Genomic DNA, 23,545 nt, shown 5'->3' with positions numbered 1-23,545 from the left:
GGTGATAAAGCAGGGCAGACAGCAGCGTCCGGACACAGACAACAGACAGGAGTCAGACAGATCACAGGCTGTGGCACCAGACAATCTGGCAAATAGGTACTGAAACCTGGCCTCTGTTTGCTACAAACTGGGAGGCTGATAAGAGAATGAGGAACAGTAGAGCAGGTGGCTGAGTGGATCAGGTAACTGGCTGGAGCAGGAAACTCGGTAAGGGCAACTAGTGGAGAGCTGTAGCATGACACAGGATTCTGGAAGGTTCTGTGGTTAATAGAAAGAGCGAGTGTGAGGCTGAAGAGGTGAAAGAGGAGATGGTGCAGGTAATTGAGAAAGACTCTGCTGTACATGAACTGCTTTGTTAAAACCTTTATTTATAGACTCATGGCATGTTCAATGCACTGCACCTGCACTGCATGCATCTATACGCACTGTATTTTCAGGATAATTAATGCTACTCAAAAGTGTTATGACTTTGAATGTGAGTGACACTGTATGTTTACGCATGCTCTTACACCACAAATATCAGTATATATATATATATTGATTGGTTGATTATACCTTCAGTACCTCAGAACTGTAAATACATTATTATTAGTTTCATGTTCTAACTATAATATATATGAAATAAGGTGAGAACTGGTAACACATGCACTTGTTAGACTGTTAGGAGTACAGTACATCAATATGATTTACAAGGAGATGACAGGTTAAACAAAAAGCATGGTTGAAGTGTACGACTGACTGGTGTTTGGTCCATTGAGCTGGCATTCAGCTGACGCATACATTTTGTGTTCCATCTAAATAACAAGCCTGTTTCCGTGAAAGAATACAGTTTAATCCTTATCTAATTGCTACTTATTTAAGAAGATAATTTGTTTACCTTCTATAGTCCAAATATGAACCTGTTATTTCTAACAAACCATCTATAACAGAGGAGGAGGGGGACACATACTCTGTATCCTCAGCAGACTACACTTTGGGATCTGATGTAAGTAGGCTGATCAGATGATAAAAGCAAAACAATTCATTTGAAAAATTGGTAAAGAAAAAACAAATACAATGAATATCCTTTTAAGTTTATTTTATGGACAACATCTCTGTTTGTCATCCGCATCAATGAGAGGGAGGGGAACAGACAGAGAATGAGTTTCCATTCAAAACACTAATCTAAGCTGTTAATGGCTGTGCTCTAGCCTCTATCCTGCTTCTGTAAAAATATTTTCAAAACAAAACATAAATTCAGTCTAATTATCAGGACAAAGACTGCCCCTGCTGTGACACTGGGACTAATGTTTGTAAACGGAAACTCCTGATTTAATGGTGACGTCTGGCCACCCTTGATACAAGAAAGCGATAGGTATGCTGAAATATAAGGTCTACTGTTATGGAAACAAGATGCAGATCTGCATTTTATTTTCTCCTCACACAATAAGTCATGGATGCTGTCTAACAACACCTGTTGATATCACAGCACAGCACTGAATGTGTATCCTCATTTCTAATGTATAGAACAACAGAGCAGGAGCGAAAATCACTCAGAAGCCAATCAGCCTTGAGAAGACTGAGTGATAGTCCCAGCTCCCTATGGAGCAGGGAATGATCAGAGGTCAATAGTCCACTCAAATCAATTCTCAGGGGTCCCTCCACTTGAAGGAGGGGCAGTGACACATTGCCACAAACAAAGGCATGTGAAGGTCTAGAGACACAGCTGTTTCATCAGTGCTCATTGATTAGGCTCCTCCACATTCCTCAGGCTACAAGAACATCTGGGATATCATCAGTATTATTACACAAAGTAATATTGTGAATAATTCACAATATTACTTGTATTGGTTTTAGTAATACACCTTTATGTGTGCACAGGCAATTGGTTCTGTGCAGCTACCACTGGGCAACTTTTTATTTGGTCTTCATGTCTGTATTAAATATTTTAACACATCTGTGTGTTGTGTGCTGTATATTGTTTTTTGTTTTATTTTACAATGTACTGTATGTCTAAACTTTTCACAGGAGAATCCTTTGACCTTCTGAGAGCAGCTGACTGGAAACAAAACACATCTCTAATGGGTAAAAATGCATTTGTTTACAGTCAGATTACCTACACATGTAGTTGGCTTTAATATTGCCCTGAGTTAAGCTAATTTATACTGTAAATGCTCCACATCGGTGATGATGATGATGACAAATTCTGTTGAATATTCTGCAGTTATTTAGGTGATTTCAAGCCAGTTAATTATTATATCAATGTGTCATTATGAAGATAAGCTCATCCCTCAACAAAGACAAAAGAAAAAGGGTTCCCATGGCTCTGACTCCACCACTGAAATGTTCATACAACACAGGTGCAATGGAATTCCCATTTAGTCACATTAGAGCTACTGTTTATACCATGTGTAAAGAGGTGCATACTGTATGTACGGCCAAAATGAATGCACCTCCTCAGATGCATTAGGAAGATGCAGTGGAAAAATGTGGGGACTCTCATGAATAAATAACTTGAATAATGGTTGTTCTTTTCAAAGTGGATATGAAATGGTTCCACAAAAGGTTAACAGCTTCTAAAGAAGGACGGACATTTGTCATGGTTGCAACGATGGTAGGTCGATGTGGCCAGCAGCAGAAGCAGAGCAACCACTCATTTCCAGCTTCCCTTTCACACAAGACAGATGGATAGATCTTTTATTTCCCTAAAAAAAGCTGTCATGGTTAGACAAGGATGTCTCCCTCATCCCTGATGTTAGTTGCCCATGTTTCTCACTGCACAGTTCCTTGTCCTGTCTGGAAATTACAGACAGAACCTTCAATTCATTATCATGTCCACCCCTAAAACCCCACTTGTTCTTGGTCACTCCTGGTTAACTCAATATAACCCACACACTGACTGGCTAGACTGGTTGGTTGGAGTCAGCATTGTCACTCTTGTTGTATGTAGTTAACCTTGTTAACGGACGGTCATGCAGCTCCATCCACTCCCGAGCAACCCAATCTTCCCTCTATTACTGTCCAGTATCATGACCTAGGTAAAGTCTTCAGCAACAACTTGCCCATGTCATTACCTCCTCGCAGGCCCTACAGCTGTGGTATTGACTGTGCTATTCCCGGGACTCACTAGCTGACTTTACAACTTTTTCCGTCCTGAGATAGACGCGAAAACTATATGACTTGTTGGATGCAATTATTATCCCTCCATCTTCCTCTCCTCTTAGTGCTGGGTTCTTTTTTGTGTCCAAGAAAGACAAATCCCTTCATCTTTGCACACATATCCTTTGCCTTTGATAACCTCTGCCTTTCAGCCACTCCAGGGAGCCACCATCTTTACCAAATTGGACGCAAGACTTAGTGAGGAGGTGACGAGCGCGTTCAACACACACCTCTGCCATTTTGAATATTTGGTCATGACATTTGGACTCATGAATCCACCCACAGTTTTCCCAACTCTCCTCAGAACCACTTCCAGTTCCCAGTGGAACGACTTCTCCAAGGCAGCACAGCCAAGGAGACGGCTGATCTTCTGGTTAATCATGTATTTTGTCTGCATATTATCCCTGCTGATACAGTCTCTGATTGAGGCTCTTGGTTCATATTTGGAGAGCGTTTTGTCAAGCCTTATGGGCTACAGTCAGTTTAACCTCTGGTTTTCCCCCACAGACCAATGGACAAGCTGAGACAGGATAGAAGGACCCTGAAACTGCACTTAGTTGTGTCATCGCCACGAATCCCATTGCCTGGAATACGCTGGAATGAATATGCTCTCAACTCTTTCACCAGTGCGGCTATAGGTTTGTCACAATTTGAGTCTTTCCTGGATTACTTAACTCCTCTTTGTCTCTCCCAAGAGAGTGAGATTGTCGTTCCCTCAGTACAGATGCACTTCCACCACTGCCATGAAGTCTGAAGTCTCTGCCTTTGAGTTCTACATTTGTGTCCACAACTCAAACACTGAATTTAACAAAAGCAGCCGTGGATGTCATGTTTTTTGTGGTAAACTGAGTCGCAGAATTAATATCTTTGATCTTTGTCTGATCTGTTGCATACAGTTTTAGCCATGCTAAGATGAAAGTCTAGAGAAGACAATGTCATTCAGACTGTTGGTCCACCACTGTGGTCCAGAATGAAATATCTCAACACCTATTCAATGAATAATGATTAAATGAGTTACAGGTATCCATCGTGCCTAAAGGACGAATCCTAACAACTCTGATGAAATATCAGGAAACTTTGATGATCCCCTGACATTTCCTCTGGCGCCACTATGAAGTTGATATTTGTGCATTTTCAATTTTCATTTTTTTGACATTTTTATGGCTTTATTAGAAGGTCTGACAACAAAGAGATGTCAGGATATAAGGAGAGAGGGACGATGAATGACATACAACAAATGTCCCGGGTTGAGCTCAATATCTTGACTTCTGGATAGCTATTAAGGATTAATTTCAGTTTGTCCAATACTTAATATCTGCGAAACAAATGACATTCCCGTCACATTTCCAGCCTCATCTGCTAAAACACTAAACTAAGTGAACTATGGTGAACACAATTGCTGACATCATAGAGCTCTTAGTTTTGCTGTCTTGTTTTGACAAAAGCATGGTCAGATAGTCAATCTAACTACAAAACTGCCACTATCCAGTCGAAGACCAGGCTCAGGGGGCAGGAATTTAAGTTGGCCGGGCCAAAAATGCAAACACACTGAAGATTGCATAAAAGTTCAAATGCAAGTGAGAACATTTGTCCCAGATGCCCCAATTTGGAATGGGTATTTCTCCACACTGCAGTTGCTGATGCTGAAGACTCCCTCTGTTGGCCAGAGAGCCTGTAAAGTGTGCAGACTACCTCAGTTCAAAAGGTAGTGGGCTTTGTAATACTTCTAGTGTTTCAGCCATGTTGAATTTTGCACTACTAGAGGCAGTGCTTTCTAGCTCTAATAGTGCTGTAACTATTCTAATAAAGTGGTGTCAAGAAATTGAAAGCGTTAAAGAGAAATTTCAGATTGCAGATGATTTAATCTGTCATCACATTCCCTTCTCCACACCTCAACATTAAGATAAAAGGATGAATAAATAGATATATTAAGAGTCTCCTTAAGAGCTCTCAGATTTCAAAGCAGGTGGTGAAAGAGAATTGCAGGCTGAATGACGGAGAAACTGCGTCAATCATTAAGTCATTACTCTTCAGGCTTTATTTGTTGAAGAGTGACAGCGACACCCCCAATCAATCAAACCTTATGTAATCTTCTCAGGCAAATCTCGCGAAGCATGAGTCATTACAACCTGCCTTTGTGAGTCTCCACCCACTCACACACATACACAGAAGAAACAGCTATACACAAAGCCTATCCAACTCCCTCCCAATGAAATACCACTTGATCCGTGGATGTCAACCTTAATTCCCTTTCTTATTCTCTGTCTTTCACAAAATGAGCTCATGTGCATGTATAAATATTTATGTCCCAATCATCAGACAAAATACAGGGAGGAAAAGCTAAAAGATGTCATCAGTAGAGAGTGCTCAAACTGTAATATCTACGATTCAACTAATCAACAACCATATCACGATGCTAGACCTGATCTCCAAGGTCCCCTGATTTTTTTTACAGTTGTGTGGAATCCCTGCTGAGTTGTGTTCACCCTCCCCATAACCCAGCCTACTTCCCCACTCTCAGGCTTGCCTTGGCAGATCAATGGAACAGTATGAGGTTGGCTTTTTAATTGAGCTATCCTGAAGGGTGGATGGTGTTTTAATGAGGCCAGGTCCTGTTTTCATCCTGACCTTTATGCTCTGCCCTACAGGTGTCCATCCTCTAACTTAAAAGGAATGTATGGGCTTGTAGGGCTACCCGAGAGGTGTCAGACCTCACCAAGTTCCTCTGCAGAGGTTGACATTTTAAAGTGAATCCAATACGGCAAAAGTATATGATGTACAGTGTATGAAACATAAATCCAAAACAAGTTCCCATTGTATGTAACTTTTGGGGCTCAAAATGCATTGGTCTGTTTGACTCTACTAATGTTTAGCTGTGTTGAGATTTGTGTAAATGTTATATTGGAATGTCTTTCTGTCAAGTGCGAACACATTATTGCATTTGTTTTATGTATAATGTATGAAGGCCATAAGATTAAAAGATATTTAACGAAATACATTTCAAAGAAGAATAATGCCAAGTATGTGAAAGAGTAACATCAATAGCTTGGGCAATACATGAGTGAGTGGGAAATGTAAAGATTAAAACCTAAACAAAAGGTTTTGAAGACCTTTTAAACACTCAGCCAGCAGGCGTTCCTCTAGTACCAATCTCTTTGAAGCTGCTTTTATCTCTGGCAGAGCAAACAAGAGAGTTATGGCTCACTTGGTGGCAAACAGTTAAGTAATTACAATTACACACTACTCACACAGTAGACACAGAGCAACATTAGGATTCTTTTTGAATACCAACTTCACCAATAACAACCAGCTTCATACACAATAGAATTGCTGTTATATGCTATAGGTAAAACAAAGGAAAGAACAGCCTCCATTTGTTGTCATGTTAGGTCTCTTGAAATTAGGTTGCTACTTGCCAGTAGAAAAAGTTGATTGGACTCACATGCAATATGGTACAAGAAATCACACAACAGTCCATCAGCACACACATACTTTCATAATGCTAGCAGTTTCAATAATTATTATTCCAATTTATCAACATTTTTGCTGTGCGTTATTATCATCTATTATATATCGAAAAAGGGATGCTTTTCACATGTCCTTATGAAGTTTCTAGTCTGGAGAGGTCTACTGTTCAGAAAAATGCTCTGTGAGATCTCAGCATTGGTTGCATCTATGGCAATGACTGACATCTCATAGCCTGTTCCATCTCCTCACAGACAAGCGTCGGTGCAGACCTGCTGTGATAATGGTATGGACCTCCAACACATTATAGTTCTTATGACTGATCCCTACTTATCTGAGATGCTGACATTAACATTCCAGAAAAGCCATTGTACAAACACTGCATTGGTTTTCTTTTAGTGCAACCCTTTAGTGTTTGTCTCACTCAAGCAGATGGCTCCAATGCAAAGGGTGAACTATAGATTTTTACATTTTCCTCATGTGATGTTTCACGACATTTTTAAAAATTGACAGGGGCTGTTTACAACAAGCATAAAAGACATTTTCCCCATATGGAGGTAAAACAATAATTTGATAAAAATCATACCCTGGAGAATTGTAGTGCAAAAAAAAACAATTATTTTTTCACACCAGTAAATATTGCTCCAAAAGATACAGAGATGGGAATTTTCACCTGTCAATACAGCAGGCACCCTGGCAGATTTAACATTTAACATTTTATTTGAAAAGGCCTGTTTTCTGTAAATGCCAGACCCATATCAGTATTCAGACTTCTGCTTTGAGGTGAAATTGCCCCTATTATGAGTAGGTGACCCAGTGCTGTAGGTTACCGTGGTTACATCAAAGCAGTCATTATTTACAAAACCACATTACAAAACCCCCTACATCCTACTGGAACACATCCAGAGGAGTACTGGGAGTGTGTTTGCCTGGCAGGGAATGCCTCATTAAATAATTGTCACCTGGATGTGACCTGGCAAGACAGGAAAGGTCTCATTCGGACCATATGACCTTGGGGTGGAATGACGTGAAATAGCCAACATGTTATTCTTTGTCAAAGAATAATACAAGGTCCTCTTGTATTTCTATTTAATTTTAAGTTTTTGTACTATCCTGATAATGCCGGACTACAAAGACAATGACAAGACAGACTATTAAAAGTGGATATGCATTTCTAATAATGGGTAATATTTAGGTATGGTAAAGTGAGCAATTACTGCAATGAGTTTTTAAAATATTACGTTTGTCACCTTTCGAAAATATATTTTAAAAGGTTCTGTAAGTGATCCTCACTGCCACTAGATATCGCACGAGTCCATCAGCATCTCAGACCAAAATAAATCGGCAAATCGTCGTCTCTGATCAGCCCCCACCCCCCCCCCTACATGTGCTCAGGCAGCAAGGTGTTAGGAAGCCAAGCGGAAATGACACTAAATACACAAAAAGCGCAACTGAATAATGTTAGCCTTTGTACAATAGAGCCAACAAAAAACAATCCAGCTAAACAAAAAACAAACAATCCAGTTACGACTATTAACCCATGCTAACTTAGCAACGTTGGTCGAACACATTCACAGTATGGGTAACTGCAAGTTAGCTAGACATTATCATGCTACTGTTTTAAGTCAATAATGAAAACAGACATGGAACATTATGTAGACATCAAGTTACTTACACAATGAAGAGAAGAGAAGCCAGTTCCAAGTCCAGCTGGAGCCCTTTAGCCTGCTTGTAGGTCTCTCGATCTTAAGCCAGACCAGGGTAGGAATTGCACGGCCATCTTGCTTCGAAAAAAATTGTTCGCCCTACGACCACCATGGCGTTTGTGCCCACGCTGTCGAAATCTCGGGGTTGCCTTGAAAGCGTCACTGAAGCAGTGCTTGCACCGTGGTTTGGTTGTGCGCACAATTTGTACAGCTAACTTCTAACTAACTAGTTAACTCTCGCCCTCTACGCACTCAACCTACATACTGAACTATGCCTGAAGGAACCAGCTCTACTCCTGTAACAGTATTCTATCTCAAACTCATCAAAGTTACTGCGGGTCTTATACAGAGATGATAAATCATTGTAATTTGCACCTTTACTTTCTACTGTTAGGTCTGAGTGCTGTAATGCTGCAATATTATAAGTGATCTGAACAGTAGAACCTGAGTCAAAGTGATACGTTTCTCTGAAATTAAATATATTTATATAGGCTATTTATATTATCTGGTAAATTGACACATGATAACATGATGCATCTTTTATATATGATAACTGATTGCATCAGAAAATATATATTAACCTCCTAGGACCTGGCGTCCACATATGTGGACCTCACATTTTGGGTTCCCTAGACCACAATACTAACTTTTTCTCATCAAGGGCCTGGTGACCACATATGAGGATATTATACTGCCACTCAGTAATGGAAATTTAAAACTAATGTCCTCATATGTGGACATCATTTTTCTCAGGTCCCAATCAGCCTAAATAGCAAAGAGAAATTAAAAATGCACGCCATGCAAGAGTTCGGGTCTTAGGAGGTTAAAAAGTGAATAATTTATGATTACTATGTCATTTGTGTTATTTAATTTTTTTTTGTTATTAGAAAGTCAAGTTATTTATTTAGACATGAAATTAGTCAATGGCCTTTGTGCCCTAAAAATTTGTGTCTCTGAAGGCCAAAAGGCCTCGCCCCTAAAATGACGAAATCCTTGGCCTGGCTCCACACTTGGACTGGAAAAGGAATTCAGCCTTGTACTTATCTGCTGGGATGAGCAAAAATTGCAGACGCAGTTAGTAAAAACCCTGTGGATGTGTTGACGGACTGCTGGCCAACCAGGATTTGAGCCCATAGTCCCCATATCCAGTCTGCCTGTGCTGTGGTTTTATCTTTCTTTGTCGGAGGCGTTTTTAGATGAAAATGTGATTTCATCAATGGGGGAAATTCTGGAGGGTCACTCTACCTGAACGCCCTATGTGTGCATAGGGCCAACTGTTTAACAGGAGGGACTCATGTGCATATGTACATATACTAACACGCATGAGTTGCCAGACCAGATACCAACACAAAGAACAGAGAAGCTGAGATTATAACAAATAAAAACAGGGTGTGACTTCATTCTCTGCTCAGTACACCATTACTCCACTATATCTTTACAAGAAAATAGTTGTTTGCTGGTATCTTATTATTTAAAATCTAATTTACAAAACCTTTAAGAAACTGACATCAGTTTCATCTAAATAGTTAAAGTTGTTGTAGATCTTAGAATGTAAGACTTAGTTTAAATCTATAGTGAATTAGCTAGGCTTCAATTTTAAATTTGACTCCATTTGCCATCCACCAATCCACTAGTACTGAATGAAACTGAATGAATACTGAATGTTCTCACTTTTAACAGTTTAACCTACTAATCAGTCTTGAATTGTAAATCAAATCATGTAGGTAATAAAGATTTGTAAGTGATAGCAGTAGGTCCCATTTATATAGATGCATTTATGCACATACTTCACATTTATTTAAAATGTATTTTATAAGATATGTACATTTTTACTTATAAGAAATAGTGCAAAATAGTTTGAAAATTCTTTACAGCACTGAGCAGAAGTGGATTTGGTGCCAGACTGTAATGACAGCATCACATTAGTTTAACTTGTGCATTAGAGGGAGAAATGTGGATGGACCACTGGCCTCCTGACACACATTAGCAGGAGTCATTACACTGTGTAGAGAATACAAGCAAACAGATATTTTGTGGAAGATAAAGAGAAAACTAAAAGAAAAAGGTTTATTTGTACAAAGTGAATACAAATTAAAAAAAAAAACATCATCAGAAGCTGAATTCAAAATTTTATCCACACCTTGTTCCATCATAGTTTCATATCTTCTGAATATTAATGATCATTTCAAATGGTCACAAATCTGCCTTTTTAGCAAACACAACAGGTCTTAACATGGAAACAGGTTGTAGGACGAAGTCATACCCAGACACATAAGCATAGTGTGGAGTATGAGGTTCACCAGTAAACCGTGTTGGGACATAATGTTGCACTCTCACTAGAATCAGTTCACTGTCTGACAAGAGATATTCTCACACTTATATTCTGAGTCTAAATGTCTGCCCACAAGGTTTTAATTCTTCCTCCAATTATAATCTGACTTCACTCTATGTTAACACATTCATTACAATTTGATCCATATCCCTGTGCTGCAGTGTTTTTCATTACAGATTGCTCTAAATAATAACCGTTTCACTGTTAACCACAACAATTTACCCATATCCTTTGTCTCTTATATTCAACATTTGCCTGAGACGAGCTTTTAAATCCAGTCTGTTGACATGCTTCATAAAAACAAAATATACGGCCATCACCTTGTCTACACCAGCAGTGTAATGAAAGCAGCATGTCAGCAGTAGCTGCTTCAGCCACAGTTCTGCTTTGCACTCAGACTTCTTTCGGCAGTCCTCGCAGCCCGATACACGTGAAAATGGAAAACGTAAAGCATAAAAAATATGTTTGAGTCGCTTCCAGATGGACAACCAAACCGAAAAACACTGCAAGAAATGTGACTGGCATAGACATCCTGTTAAACTTACAGCTGAAATTGTATTAAAAAAAATTAAAAAAAAAAACAGACCAACAAAAAAACTAATTGACACTTTGTGCACCAACTGCAGCTAACCAGCTCCCTTTTGGTTTCAAAAATACTTCAGACAGAATACTTCAAGTGTGATCACTTAGGCAACACTGTCAAAGCATGTTCTTTGTCCTTACAATGCAGGGGCACGAAGCTGACTGTCAATACTTGTTGAGCAGCATCTTGTTTCCTCTTGATACGTTGTGTCCTTAAACACTTCCTCTGATAACACCACTGACAGTGTGAAACAGCAGAAGTATATATTCAGGAAATAGTGTATAGATGTAAGTGTATGTGTGTATTCAGAAGTACATGTCCTGGAATAGGTTTTGTCCCATTTCAATGTAGGCCTCTTTTTCCTGTGCAGACATCTGCTCCACCAGCTCTGGCCTCTGGCTCACCTCTCGGTATGAGAATGGCCGACCTCCCACCATCACCACTGGCTCATCCCCCACCTCCTCAAACTCATCATCGTCCTCTTCCTCTTCTTCGTCAGCCCGATGCTGAGCAGCCGCAGCAGGGGGAGGACCTAAGGGAAAGTCGTCATCCGATTCGCTAGTGTCGCTCTCTGAGTCGCTGGCATTAGCTGTGGCCGAGGCGAGTCCCCTGGCAGCAGCACTTGCTCCGCCTGCGCCTGCTCCTGCCGCACCCCTCTTCTCATGGATGAGCAGAGCGCGCATCACCTCCTCATTTTCATCAGCCTGACCAATTCCTTGACCAGCTGCTCCATCCTGGACTTCAGGTAAAATGTCTCCACCTGAGGAAAGAACAATTAATACAAACATATTCAGTTCAGTCTCAATCTCATAACTTCCTCTGCTTCTTCCGCTTTTGAACATTTGGAACATTTTGATGTGGTCTGACAACTTCATCAACCATCACTCTGTAGCTGGCCTGTACTCCAAAGATCATTTGAGAGGGCAGAACTTCTACTCTGCATGTTTCAGTAGTTCCAACAACTCTAACAGAGGGATACATCCCTCTAGCTGATTGTGTCATGTCATTTCAGGAGTCACATCCTCCGAATAATTTAATCAATCAATATCCATAATTTAAGATGATCAGCTTAATAAAAATTTCAGCTTGTGAAAAATTAAGTGTGCCAAATTTAGTAGTCTACAGCTATTATTTCAGTGCGAGAGACACATTTAATCAATATTTTGGTAAATAGAAGTATCAGATCAGACTCCATGTGAGCAGATTCACAGCGCCGAAGGACAAAAATCTTGACTGGGACATCCTTACTTATTGCAAGTAGTTTTATTTAAAACACATCATCCTCGGATGTCATGTCTGTTTCCAGGCTTCAAAGGGCAACAGCACCATTACAGACAGATGCACAGAGACACACCTCTAACACAAGCCATTTGGAAGGCATAATTCATGCAATTTCCACAAGAATTATTAATGAGCAATCCTTGCTCAGCCGTGCACTAATCAAGTCTGATTATTTCAATTAAGCAATTATGGTTCAATGGGAGTCTGGCCAGGCCTGATTGCTGCATGCCCTTGGGTGCAGAAACAATGTCAGCATAAGATAGCTTGGTGAAAGACCACTCTGACAGTAGGAGATAACCTGGGTTGACCTGTAATAGCCATTTTCAACTACAAAGAGAGCAGAGATTGAAATTAAAGGTCAGAGAAGAGCAGCCACAGGTGTGGGACTGGATTGGACTTGTCACGGTCCATCCCTACCATCATCTCACTATTTACTGAAAAACCCTGCATGTTCAGCAAGCCATGCCATGTACAGGCAATAACATCTACGTTAAATGACAGTGAAAACAGCAGCCAAGAGTGGGAGGGAATTTAATGTTGAATTTAATGTCTTCTAATGTACGGAGTAGGAGATCTTGAGATTGTGGCAGAGAATTTGCATCAAATTACATAATTACACCAAAGTGGGTGTAATGCTTTGAGTTCAGCATTAATCCAGAGTTTCTTTAAGGACAAATAATTATTTATGAAAGAAGGACATTTTAATTTTTGTGAGATGTGTATATAATATATGTATATATAGAGTCAAAATGAATTCTGGAAGCTGATTTTCTCCAATTCACAAAATGATGGCATATGATACAAAATGTATTTCATCAGAATAATGTGAAAAGTACAAAAATTCTACACATAGTGGCAAAGTAACTGAGAGTAGTGCAAGGAGAACTTACGGTTCTTGAGGATGTCAGGCTCGCTGTAAGCACCCTGCACAGTGCTCTGGGTCAACCAGACGGGCCTCTCCTTAGGTGCCTTGCCCTCATTGGCCTGCTTCTGTTGGTCCTCCTGCTCCTCCATGCTGATAACCACATTCTGGGTGTACAGGTCAGCGTAGGATGAGCCTTTATTAGACCAGGCTTCACGGTGTGGGCCGATTGCAGAGTTTGCAGATGCTGCAGCACGTTCACGGCTAGAGGAAACATTGAGCAACTATCCTTTACACAATGATCTTAAACAGTAAAATTAAACATGAATAATTGTGAGAATGTAATGTTAAAGCTGCTACTGTGGATGAATAGAATAGAATTCCATTGTGACGCAGTTATAAAGTTGAGCCAGTATCACTGCAGCAAGTATTGCTGTTACCAGAGGTGAACTCCCATGTATCAGTGAAAGTGGTTCAGCACGTGACTCAGGAGGATCCATGTGATGCTGACTGAGGGGAATAAATCAGAGCATTTCTGAGACCTATCCAGAACTGACCTCTGTTTGAGAGCAGGGATCTCAGCAGGCTCGGGTTCAAGCAGGTCATGGGACAAGTTGACATCTTCGGTCTCACGTAGCAGCGCATAGATGGGTTCGATCTGCTCATTGAAGCGTGCCACCAGCGTCCTGGCATCAGGACAGACAGACTCGTCCTCTTCTACCTCCGTCTGGCAGAAGGTGCAGCGAAATGTACCTGTGGGTGAAGAAAGAACTTTGTTTAAAATGAGTGAAAAGGGTTGTTCGGGTAAGCCACCAGATACCATCTACCCACAACAGAGTCCTGCACCAGGTTGGGTATCCACGGGCAAAATTTGTGTGTAACAAATATATTTACAATAATTCATGGCTACAAACATGAGTAAAAATTAACTAGGTTGGCAGTGGGCAAAACAAAAAAACCAACAAACAGAAATTAAAATAAAAGGCATCTAAACATCTTAACCAGAATCATTTAATCCAGCCTGATTAGCTACAACCTCCATCCATTAGCTATACTGCTATACTGAGCACAATGGAGGCTTTGCCTTTAAATCCAGGTTATAAACCAACTTTTCAAAAACCACTTACATAAATGAGTAGCTAGGACTGCGGCGTGTCTCGTCAAATATGCATGCTTGGTTTATTGAAGGTCTTAACTGACAGTCATGAATGCTACTTCACTGTGTATGGGCCCAAATTCATTTTGAGATAAGTATTGCATGCAGTGTGAAACTGCTGGCCATTATGGAGGTAAAAATGTGTGCCATTATAAACCACTATTCTAACTGCTGTGCCTTTTTGGGTGGTTCGTGTACTCAGTTCCACACTCCATTCATAATCCATCTGAGACGTTTTCTTGTAACTAAATAAATGCAGGAACACCTTAAAATTGTAAAATTGTAAAGATGTCAAATCCCTCAACATATATAAACAATACCACCTGGTCATGTTATTTCGACTCCCACCCAACACTTCTGACACAAAACATACTGTTTGCACTCAAAAGTGGTCTGCAGGTCCACTATTAGTCTATAACAAGAATGTGGATCAACTTTGTTGAAACTAACTATATTTGAAGTAAAGTGTTTTGTCAATAAGAATTTTGAAGAACTGTTTATGCTGGAATAGTACTCCGTTAACTTTTGATTTCATTTTGCCACAAAACTAAATGAGTGATTGGTTAGGCTACTGTATGTGTGGACCACAACTTAATAATAACTAAGGAGATATACGGACCCTAGGGCAAGACTAGTTGTTGTGGGAATGACACAGCAGGCCATCTTCTCAAAGGTAACCGGAATTTATAGTTTATTCCATTGTGATGATCTTTTGAGGATAAATTTATAAACATAGCATTATATTATATTTGCGAGTGCTTTGAGACCTTGTCTGCACGAGACGCACACAAACACACATGCACACCATGCTTCCTACGAGTAAGAGGAGGGCATGTTTGGCCATCTGCTTCTCTGGCTGATTTCAGTTTTCAGTAATGGGAGCTGTTCCAGCATTAGCACAGACCCCATGTCTGCCTTGTGTCCATGTGTGTGACCGAGAGAGAGAGAAAAAAACAAAGTGTGTGTGTGTCTGTGAGACAGAAAAAGAAGGAAAACAGTCCATGGTACCACAGTACCGTGCTGATAAGAGGAAAGACAGTCACAGAACGATAGAATAAAACACTACACCTGTGCCATATTAGGATACTTTCTGCATTTATAAATACAGCAACTAGTCTCCTGTTGGGTAATGAGACAGGCCCAATGTTTCCACTGGTGCTCTAAACCACAATGAAGTTGGGTTCCACCTTACAACATGCTAATAATTATATTCCTACAAGTCTAAAACAAACCTTAGACAGCACCAACTCATCAAAGAAGAATTGGTAAAAGAAAGTACCATTTTATGCTAAACTAAAAAAAACAGTTCTTTTTCCACAAAAAGCCAGGTGGACAACATGTCAGGTGGAATGAGTACAAACATGCGTGTCTTACAACATTCACGTGGCACATTGTGAAAATTCAGATCTGCAGGGTGTTCAGCTCTCCTTTGTGGGTCAGACTGAGCTGGAAGACCAGTAATGTCATTTCCCATCCCAGTGAGGCCACACTGAGTGTTGTTGGCCCTGCAGAAGCAACTAGTCCATCAGACCACCACTGTGTGAGCTCCAGGTACTCATTTTGTCAGCCTCTGTCAGGGTGCGAGCTTACTGCCTTCACAGCAACATTTGATACCAGTGGAGATATGTGGAAACGAGACAAGTGCAAAGGAATTGGCAAGATGAATGTTAATGTATCACCAGCAAGATGCTGATTATTGCAAAACAGTACCAGGAAGCTAGGAATGTGGATTCTTCACAGCATGAAACTTATACCGGCTCTCAAATGTATTTCTTCAAAGTGGAATTATTGTGCATTTTATTTCCTGAAGTAGTTACATGCAGCATTTTGGCTTACAAGTCTTTACGACTCATCCATGACTAAGTAGATACACCCACATTATTATATTTTTATTCCAAAATAACCAGTAAGACTTAAGCATGTTGTCAGACGATCTGGGAAGTCCATTCTATTCTTCTACTTTACAGTATATAACGTTTGTAGGCAATGTGTAGCTGTCATCTACAGCTTAAAACTTGCTCTAGTTTGATTTTTTCTTTCTTACTTACACTTCAACTTATTACATTGACTGAAAAAGTCATTAAGGCTGTAACACACTGGCTGCAGTATAATAGGTTACCACAAATATTGATTTCAGTGCATTATAAAAAGGTTTCCATAAACATGTTTCTTTGCCCGACAGGCTGAGCTGGAGTTGAGAAATAAGAAAACAGTTATTTCAATTTCAAATGATGATGAAGAAAAAAATAATTCCGATGGTTAGACAAATGTGTGGTAGGCCCAACTGCAAAACACTTAACGTAAATAAATTACAAGAATTCCAATCTAAAGTCAATATGGGATTTGTATTCATTAAGATGGTAGCAAAGCACAACCTCAATTTTCAGACTCCCATCCAAATCAAACCAACTGTTTCCAACAGTTAGTCACCCAGTGAAAACAGAGATTTAAATTTAAATCATGAACATTAAGATCTTCTTTTAAACATTTGTGTAGCACAGCCTATCAGTGTATCCTAGCAACAGTACAGGTTGATTAGTGATCAACCTTAGGACTGGCAGACGTTCTAAGCCTGGTGCCTCATTCTGACAGACTCAAGAATGAATGCAGTTTATGAATGAACAGTTTAGAAGACGGGCTCTCTCTCTCGTTTCAAACATACGCAATCATCATCATCACAAGCACAACATTCTTCTGGAGCATTATCATTCCACTCAAATGCACATTTTCATGCATTGTTAGAAAACTACATACAACATATCTCTGTGATGTACTTCACTGAGATGAAAAGCACCACCATACCTACAAATCCTGGGTGTATGACTTGCAGAAAAATAAATACAATGATAAGCCATAGTCTTAGATCCTCTCACATACAATAATCAGTATCGGTAAACATTTGTTGTATGTTTATGTCTTTGTTTTAAATATCTGATACATTATTTGGTCTGCTAGCAGTCTTTACAAGGAATTTGGCACAATCAGGAAATCTGTTATTTCAAATAAGAGGAAAGCTGTTAGGAGGGTTACACTTTCTTCACACTTTGCTAAATGCATTTAGTGCTGTCTGAGTGTAGGTAACTTGTATTTCTCAGGCCTTGAAAATTAATCTTGGTGAGCTTTTCTATGACGACATGATTACCACATGCATCTTCCTACTAAAGTTTTATTTGATTAAACAGTAGCCTTGCAGATTTTAGCAGCAATTGTGAAAACTCTGGTGACTCAAGTGAGGTGGTCATTCCTTGGTTTTGTCAATCAACTAATGATTTTATAAATGCAAGTGGGAGTCTAAGTCTACCATTCTGACATAGTTATATTTAGCTTCATCCTCCTTTTAAATTCTTCATATCCTCACCCACGCTCTGCCTAAGATGATTAAGACTTTCTGGTTGCTTCTGTTACTCACCTGTCAAACACAAGCACTAACGCAACATAATGGATAACTCCTAGTGATAAGTGAGCGATGTGATGCCCATTTAGAAGCAAGGTTTTGGACAGCTGCCAGCCCATATTGAGACAGGGTGAGAATCGGAGTGTGACAAGGACAGACAGAGAGAAAAAAGTGTATAAATGCAGAAATGTGGCGGGTGAGAGGAACAAAGACTGTTTCAGTACTGTAGGTTGAGATGATGGGTAATAGCAGATGAACCTTTTTATCTGTTGATACGGTCAGCCAACCTGTCAGCATCACTGCACGTCTCAGATCTCACTCTGGCCAATCCAATGCCATCATATTTTTACGTATCATTATTATTTTTAACTAAGGCACAAACGGAACCATGCAGCTTGATTAAAATATTTCTTGGCAGGCTGAAAGAGGACCAAAGGCTGTTTGTTCATTTCTGCTGTGATAAGGAAGCCTAATTTACCCAATGGAGAGTAAACATTTTTTCTTGTACTGTAGTGTGAAAGCCATTTAGGAAACCACATATCTCTTATAAACTGCTCCATTCAATTACAAACAATTTCTTCGTTCAAGGTAGTGGCAGAACTGCATCACCAAATTATTATTTAAGAGTAAATTTTCAAATCATAGACATTATTCAGGAGAAACGTGTAAATTGTGGTTAGATGTGTCAAACTTACATTGAGCAATTTTAGCATCAGGTAGAGGAAAGAGTCTGCCAACAATGCCCACTCACATCAAATTCAATTACAGTTCTAATGCCAGGCCTTTACTACAAAGCAGGATTTGAGGCTATAGAGGTAACTTCAGGTTTAACTCTGGGTTTTCAGTCCTACAACGGTGGTTCACTTGTTACCAGGGTAAATAACCATGGTAACTTACGCTGAACTCCTAACCTGCTCCAGCGCATGTTAACTCAGAGGATCAGATCCAAACCTGTCAACAGCCAAACTACTGACCAATCAAATCATTGGAAAAACGGAGTCATCATTCCTACAGGATCCTGACAGGGACAAAATCATATCATATTAAAGTACTTCATTCATGGTTCAGGCGATGTTGCTTATAATTAACAACTTTGCCTCTTTCACATGAACGTGCTTGTAACCGGATAGGTAAACCCAGGGTTAACTGAGCCAGTTGATAACCTGCTGATAATCTCAGGAAAATCAATGTTAGGCTCAGTCAAGCCAAATAACTAAAAGTTATCCGGGGTACGTTGAACTTGCTTCATAGTACAGGCCTCTGGAGTTGTTGACCGTCTCAAAACAAAATCAGTCTAGACTAATCAAACATGCATAATAAGGAGTTAAAGATAGAATGTCACTTCTTATTACTTGTTGTATGGCATTTCAAAATATGTACAATTTAAAGTATTTATGTTTTGATGATTTAAAATGTAAATAAAAAAATAAATATATTTACGTATTCATGGTAGGGTATTGTTTTGTAAGCACATGTGTTGAAAACCTATACCAGAAGGTTAATTAGTAATCTTCATTTGTTAGTTTTAAATCATAGTAAATTATAGTAAATGAAAACACCACACACACAGTACATGAATGTGTAATGCTAATGAGGGATCCTAATCTACACAGGTCACGTCATGGAGCTGGATTAACAGACATTTCAAGTGAATTTTCCTTACACTATACTTATACCTTACACCCAACACTAAACTAAACTCAATTTTGACATGACAGAATGTTAATTTGCAGAACATGTATGCCTGCTAGTTTACACTGGACCACTTACACATCATTAGCCCCAATTAGGGTTTCAATTTGCATCTTTTCTCAGCTCATGGCAAACAGAGATGTTTTTCATTTCTACAAACAACGTTCATAAAGCAGGCTGGAGAACTGTGATTAAACTGGCATCACCAAGTAATGGCCATCACACAATCGCAGATTAAAACAAAACTAAACAATGTAGACACACAAATAATTTAGACTTTTGTTTAAAAGCTGAAATAAAAGAAAATGCAAGTAAGAGACAAGGCAACTTTAGAAAATTTGTTCATATAAAATCGACCGGAGAAACCACAAAATGTATGTAGGTCGTCTGCTTTTGAAATTATTACATTTTAATGAAGGGCTGGAGGCACAACCATCTTTTTTTAATAAGCGCTGCAATTTAATTCCTATTATGAACTTGATGCATTGAATGAACCTGTTATTAATGAATCTATTTGAGTGCATATTTTCACAGAAGTTAAACTGAGCACTGACTGCCATCTAGAGGTGTACTGCCCCATACACCATAAAGGGCATGGACTGCTAACAGTTTATATTTTCTATGTTATTGTAAAACAATCTCAGGGCACAGAAAGAGATCCTAGTAACATTTCTGCCTTGGGAAAGACTGGCGCCTTAATGTAGAGGACATACATCTGTGTCTATATATGCATTGCAGATCTGAACTGCTGCACATTACCAAAATTACTCATATAGAATAAACACTTTTAATAACCTAAAAAATAACTTGCTTAAAAACTCAGTAGTATTTGTGAAGGGCAATCAAGTCTACAGAAAGTTTGTATGGTATGAGTAGATGCAAGTTACTTCAGGCCTTTTGCTGTGATAGGAAGTAACTCCAAACACTGTTCATGTAGATTTTCAGTTTTTGGAAAGCCATTTATCTGTGTTCTCGTTTTCTCACTTTTTCCTTTTTTAAAAATACATTTTATTTATTTTTGTGAAAAAGTTTGAGGCAAATAATGGACTCCCTCCTACTTCTTGTTTCAAATTTAATGAGACTTCAGTTTTACATACAGTTTCCATGGAGGCAGAGTTTATTGTTGTGGTTGTAAGAAGCCACAACTTCATAAGGCTTCATCACAATAAATATAGAAAGTATTTTGAGCACCTTCTACTTTGAATTTTACCACACCCAGGTATCATATGTTGTAATAATTAACAGGTATTGGGACCACTTTTAAGTGGCTACTGACTCATCTCCAACTCACTGGCAATTAGACTCAGGATTTTACATCCTACAACAGACAACTGCACAACTGGTCATACTTAATTTAGGGGCCTTGTTATATAGAGCATCTTGAAAAAAAAACGCCAAAACAGAAAATTCTTTGCACACTGCATTTCAACACAAATTTGACACCAGTGTGACACCCAAGAGGCAACCTACGAGGCTGAAAAATTAAGCCAGAAGTACCAAAAACTGCAATTCTTCAAATGGTTCCAAAAGCAAGTCAATTCCCGTAGACTTCCATGTTAAAATTCCTAACTTTACAGCAGAAATTTAAAAAAATGTAAGAAACATGTTTACAGCCTGGTACAAAAAACAGTTTTGGTCTCTTTAGTTAATTTCTTCCTTCATGACAACTGTGCGGAGGGTGAATTTTTATAGAACTCACCTGTTTACATTTTATTAAGACTTAAAGTTATGGAGAATTGAAGGCGTGCCAATTTGAGTGACAGCCGGGTGAGCGTATGCCTGCCACAAGCGGGCATGCACCGAAATACTGGCTCAACAAATGCCCCTCCTCTTCGCCCATTTTTGTATTAGCCGGGCATTTGGCGGAATCAGGTAATGGCAAGACGGTGACGACGGAACGACCCACTCTGAGCTTCCAAACGGCTCTTCAGGAACCTATGGGTGACGTCACGGAGACTATGTCCATCTTTATTTACAATCTATGGTTATACCTTACAAAAGGCAGAAGGCACATCTAATCATAATACCATACTGTAAATAGTAAACCAGAATATCCTCAAAACTGCCAGAATACTTTCTCACATTCAAGCATTCTGACAACCATCACCGTGGATGTGCTATAGAACTGTAAATAGTTTGTATTTTTCTTAAAGTTTACCTGTCATAGGGTCAAACAGCTGGTTGGCTTCTAGGTCAGTGAAGGTGGAGAAGCAGCAAGGGCACCGGAAGGAAGCACGGTTGGTCGAGTCTCGCTCATCTGTCTCAATGCGTCGTCGCATGTGATCCAATTTATACTTGACCACATTGACCAGTACCCTATAAAATTAGATTGACAAAAGTGTTGCTGACGGCAGCATATGGACATGGGAGGATAAACTGTCTTTGATGTGTCTGTGTTTAATAATGAAGAGAAAAACAAAATTAAAATGAAGGACTATGATATTTAAAATCAAACACTTTTCTTAATCAAGAGTGCATTTCATCTATTACTTATGAATTTGGGGTGCATTGGTTGAGAAACTTAAACATTTCTTGGCAGATGACTATAGCTATTAATTTTCCTCATAGGGGAGATTCAATGCCACCCAGATTTACTACACTAAGCCTTCTGATATGTTGTGGGTTTAGGTCATCGAAACATTGTGAACATGATGTGCAGATTGATTATGCAAATGCCTGGAAGGTGGATACCTGATGTTACCCTCTTCTTATTCCCTGGGCTTCAGCTACAATAAAACCACCTGTGAGCAAGAAGTATTTAGGACACTGTGCTCATTACTAAATGCAAAAATGAGAAATGAACTACAAAACCTGTAGTTGATGAAGTAGTAGTTGTGTCGTGTTGTCTTGCCATCAGGGGCTGTCTCCACCCTCATGCGGCACTTGACAAACTTGTCTGCCTTCAAGGTGTTGAGTACTGAGCGCAGCTGTTTACGGTCAAACTTGAGCAGCTCCAGCATGTCCTCCTCACGGACACATGGATTACGGATCAGCACATCCAGGGCCAAGGCATGCTCCACTCCATAGAAACCCCTTACAACCTGCTTGGCTAGCCGCTTCAGTGCTGCAGGGACTTCGGTCAGTAGCTCTGGTTCTATCATCTTCTGCTGAGGAGAGAAATGAAACCTCTTAAACAGGCTGGAACGTTAGGATAACAATGCTGAGGATGATTGACTAAGACTTTGGTAAGCAGAAATCAATAGGTAAACAACCTTATTCACTAAAAGCTTGGGAGGGACAATTAAAATTCAGATGGAAATTAAACATATTTTGAGCAGCATTAACACACTGAGGCAAATGTGAAAGAAGAGAAGATCATTTTTTTCGAATGACGTTCCTTCCTCTTTATCATTAGTTTACTTAAATGCAATACTACCTCTGAAGTGGCGGACAACTTTTAAATTAATGTCCAGCTGCTTTGTGCTAACATATACGGAGTGGTGGCCAATACCAGCAGATTACACTGACAGTTAAACTGACTGCTAGATACTGGCAATTTAACGTAACTTAACGGTAGCTTAACGTTAGCTAACTCAGACAAAGACAAACAGTGACTAGCGGCAAGCTGGTTGTAATTACAGTTGCGGACACTGTAGCAACGGTTTAACGTTAGTTGAGTTAGCGGTAAGCCACTGTCTGACATTATCCTTACATCAGCCTGTCGATGTTACCTGACGCTGACTAAACTTGCAGCCAACATTGAGTTAGTTTGCAAAAAACCGTTAGCCATTTAACGCGTATCTTACCGGATTCTTTAAGTTCCCCCAATAAGCTAGCGTACAGCCACCTTTTCCTTAAGTCATTTCAGAGTACACGCTGACTGGGTCTCAAACAAATTCAGCTAAAACGCGCACATTTGCAAATCTCAATCTTTAAGTTGCTATCATAACTAGCATGCTTTCTGCTTTTTAGGAGAAAGTCCCGGAAGGAAAAGCA

At 39.6% G+C, this 23,545-nt stretch overlaps 1 protein-coding gene and 1 long non-coding RNA gene across 3 annotated transcripts; one reads left to right on the top strand and one right to left on the bottom strand.

The window, feature by feature from the left end:
- Nucleotides 1–296: 296 nt before the first annotated feature.
- Nucleotides 297–11,729, top strand: LOC130178069 (uncharacterized). The gene is made up of 4 exons (XR_008829103.1): nt 297–317; nt 2,008–2,064; nt 3,646–3,776; nt 11,595–11,729. It is a non-coding gene; the product is annotated as an uncharacterized LOC130178069 (long non-coding RNA).
- On the bottom strand, nt 10,363–23,540 carry gtf2e1 (general transcription factor IIE, polypeptide 1, alpha). Of its 2 annotated transcripts, none has more exons than XM_056390164.1 (6): nt 23,356–23,540; nt 22,421–22,716; nt 21,768–21,925; nt 13,925–14,120; nt 13,396–13,631; nt 10,363–11,984 (listed from the first exon to the last, which is right to left on the bottom strand). In XM_056390164.1, exons 2-6 carry the CDS (start codon nt 22,708–22,710, stop codon nt 11,530–11,532), a joined length of 1,335 nt encoding a protein of 444 aa, XP_056246139.1. In that variant the 5' UTR covers nt 22,711–22,716; nt 23,356–23,540; the 3' UTR covers nt 10,363–11,529. The 2 variants fall into 2 exon arrangements, with proteins under 2 accessions (XP_056246139.1, XP_056246140.1); XM_056390165.1 differs by having other exon boundaries at nt 22,421–22,713.
- Between the last annotated feature and the right edge of the window lie 5 nt (nt 23,541–23,545).

The sequence above is a fragment of the Seriola aureovittata genome, chromosome 11 (assembly GCF_021018895.1).
Source record: "Seriola aureovittata isolate HTS-2021-v1 ecotype China chromosome 11, ASM2101889v1, whole genome shotgun sequence".
Lineage (NCBI taxonomy): Eukaryota > Metazoa > Chordata > Actinopteri > Carangiformes > Carangidae > Seriola > Seriola aureovittata.
This window is presented reverse-complemented; position numbering and strand designations above follow the sequence as displayed.

Bases quoted from the DNA above. Each gene is read 5' to 3' on its own strand.
- gtf2e1 (XM_056390164.1), bottom strand. From the start codon at position 22,710: ATGATAGAACCAGAGCTACTGACCGAAGTCCCTGCAGCACTGAAGCGG. The intron at 21,926-22,420 runs GTTTTGTAGTTC...CTAATTTTATAG, and splicing joins TACTACTTCATCAACTACAG to GGTACTGGTCAATGTGGTCA. The intron at 14,121-21,767 runs GTAAACTTTAAG...CTTCACCCACAG, and splicing joins GCTGTTTGACCCTATGACAG to GTACATTTCGCTGCACCTTC.